At 43.3% G+C, this 3,190-nt stretch overlaps 1 protein-coding gene across 1 annotated transcript; it reads right to left on the reverse strand.

The window, feature by feature from the left end:
* Positions 1–2,335: 2,335 nt before the first annotated feature.
* LOC112171837 (fasciclin-like arabinogalactan protein 14) lies at positions 2,336–3,190 on the reverse strand. Its single transcript, XM_024308954.1, has one exon. It carries the CDS (start codon positions 3,188–3,190, stop codon positions 2,336–2,338), a length of 855 nt encoding a protein of 284 aa, XP_024164722.1.

A 3,190-nucleotide genomic window follows, 5' to 3' on the forward strand; every position in this document is an offset into this window, starting at 1 on the left:
CAATGAGAGAAGCTTTAGACAATAAAAAGAATTGCCAAGATCTCAAAAGCTAATGAGTTGATTATCACCTCAGTTTCATCATCCAAAATAAGATCAAAAGCGTCAGAAGCTCAAACTATTCCACTCAATCCCCTGGAAGACTAATTACAAGGCCCTTTTCATTGACTTCAGCAAAAACTCCCCAAACCTTCATCCCAGGAGATATATTCTGACCATAGGAAAAGCAGTTATAAGTACATCAACATCAAAACGCATTTCAGCCAAACAGAACTCCAATTAGTCCTAAATGAATAAACAAATAAAATGCCAATCATCCCAACACATCATTTCCAAATCTCTGCGGCATTATTCCTAAATGAATAAGACCAATTTACTTGCTCAAGCAAAGCAGCTGCATCTACCAAATCTCTACCTGAGATTTCCCTTCTAGAATTTCAGTTTGAAAAAATAACAAAATGGAAACATTAAACATCAGAAACAATGATTATCAACTTGCAATGCAATTATACGAAACCTTAACTTGCAATCATCAATCACAATTGAATTAAACACTAAACAATTCCTAAAAACTAACGCAAAATCAGAACCCAAAGCCAAAGAGAGAAGTTTACCACATCATTCATGCTCCTCAGCTATGAGCTCCCAATCGGCATCAGTCATATCGTCCGACCTGTAGGCCATGACGAAGAGCAAGAGAGACTTTCCGGTTGGGGATTTTCGATTGGAGATGAAGAGGCCGCTAGCCTTGTCGTCGTCGCCGGAGAATCAATGCTCGTTTAGGGTTCTAATGCAGGTGAGGTGGAGGAAGAGGCGATGGCAGCGGTGGAGGGCCTCGTCGAAGAGCCGGAGACCATGACGACTTTGTTGTGTAGAGCCGGAGAGGCGGCGAGACTTGAGGAGAGGAAGAGACGGCGAGAGAGTGAAGGCGGCGGTCTGAGGGTTGCACGGAGCATCTTCCACCGTCGATGAAGAAGGCGAAGCCCCAGTCGCCGCTGTTACGGCCGGGTTCTCCATCTCCTACAACAAATCTAACCCATTCGCGTCGTCGAATACGAAATCCCAATCGATCACTCCGATCACGTCAACGCCGCTGTCCAAGAGTTCGGGTCGGTGAAGGCTGGGTCTGATCTGAGAGACGGCGGCGAGGTTGGTGGTCGCCGGAATCGGAGGCGGAGACCAAGACGTGAAGATCTGTGATAAGAGAGAGAGAGAGAGAGAGAGAGAGAGGAGAGAGAGAGAGAGAGAGAGAGAGAGAGAGAGAGAGAGAGAGAGAGAGAGAGAGAGAGAGAGAGAGAGAGAGAGAGAGAGAGAGAGAGAGAGAGAGAGAGAGAATGTGATCGAGGAAAGGGAGAGCGATCACAGAGATCGATGTATGGCTGGTGGACCTTGGGTTTATTAGGTAGAAGGGTAAAATTGTCATGAATGAAATAATTTGTGAATGCAGGTGGCCTTATTTGTACAATAAAATTTAAGTGGCCTTATGACTAATATAATTCTCAAAATTGCACTCAAAATGACACTCATATGCAATTTTTTATAAATTTTAATGTATGTTCAAAATCCTTTTTTTTTTTTTTTTAAATTATTTAGAATCAGTTTAATTATTTGGATGAAAAAAGTTGAATTTGATAGAGTTGAGGCTATAAATTAACAATTGACAATGTGTATTTTGGCAATTATGCCTAAAATTAATGGAATGCATTAGCTAGTTACTAACAAGTTTAGAAAATTCAAAATTTAAATTGGATCCAAAAAAATAGAAGAAGATAAAAAATATATTGAAATCGTAATTTCAACGCATGAAATATGGTAATTGAAGTAATATTAAATTCTTTTAATATGATAAAAAAAGAGTTAAGAGTAAATCTAAATATAAATTATTCAGTAAAATGGTAAAGCTACCTTATGATGTGCAACATGTACTACGTAGAATGACAGAGGACTACATTGTTATTGAGTTGGTTACAAATTACAATTATATCAGCTTTTCTACTACTAAAATTACCAAAATACCCTAATATACTCCTAACAAATTCAAATAAGGCCGGTATGTATTTGGTTAGAAATGCCAACTTAGTAGCTTCATGATTGTATTGATCAATCCCTAGTAAGTTGTAACTAATCGATGTTCTTAATAACAAGCAAAAAGCCTATGCATATTTAGATGACGGTTAAAAAATCTCTCTGTCGCTCTCTTTTTCTTTGAGTTTTCAAGCTTTTACAGAACAGATATATCAATGCCTTACAAACTAATTCAGATTCAAATCTTTCTACCCTCGAGGTAGCTGATTTTTCAGTTACATATTCTTATTGGCCGTATCCGTTGTCATGCTCGTCAAAAGAAGGCAACTAACACCGAAACTAACCCCATAGCAACAACCCCAACGCCCATCTCCGCAGCGGTGGCGCGTGCATCACTCTTACCGGGCGCAGGCGCTGGACTCGACGATGGCGAATCTGACGTATCATCCTTAGGCTTGGGTGGTGTATGGTGCTTCGACGGACTGGGAGCCTCCGAGTCCGAGTCGTCCCCGGGACTGTCGGCTGTGTCGTCGGAGGGACTGTCAGAGTCGTCGTCGGAGGGACTGTCGGCGTCGTCGGACGAACTCGGAGGCTTTCCCCTCTTCGGTGCCGGAGCCTTTTCGGGGGAAGGATTAGCATTAATGTCGGGAACCTCTATGATGGAACTAACCTGAAGCACGGAAATGTTGAAGGGCTGAGCTGTCACAGACTTGACCAGCTTGGAGTTCATTTGTCCACCCTTGCTTGCCGACCCGAAAGTAATCTCACCGTCGTCGGCTGCTACTCGGAGGAAGCCCTGTTGGTTCTTAGCCAACCCGGAGGTCTGGTACAGCGTCGTCAGCATGGCGCTCTTGTTGGTCTTGGCATGCTTGGTCAGCTTCTCCTTGTCGTAGTAGTCGAGGATGACGTGGACGCTCATGATCGCCTTCGTCACGGAGCTGTCGTCACCTAGACCGCCTATTGCGCTGTTGTCCACGGCGAGGACGGTGATGGTGCTTCGCTTGTTGATCTGGTCGGCGATTTTGGTCTGGGAGAGCTGCTGGTTGAAGTTGCTGAAATCGTCTTCCTTTTCGAGGAGCTTGGTGATGTTGAAAGCCGAACAAGAGCTTATTAACAACATCATGAGAAGGAAGAAGGAGACAGAGGCTTTAGCTTTATTCGTCTTCAT

This window comes from Rosa chinensis, chromosome 6 (assembly GCF_002994745.2).
Source record: "Rosa chinensis cultivar Old Blush chromosome 6, RchiOBHm-V2, whole genome shotgun sequence".
Classification (NCBI taxonomy): Eukaryota; Viridiplantae; Streptophyta; class Magnoliopsida; order Rosales; family Rosaceae; genus Rosa; species Rosa chinensis.

What these genes read in the sequence shown, in the direction of transcription:
- LOC112171837 (XM_024308954.1), bottom strand. Translation starts at nt 3,190, where the DNA reads ATGAAGACGAATAAAGCTAAAGCCTCTGTCTCCTTCTTCCTTCTCATG.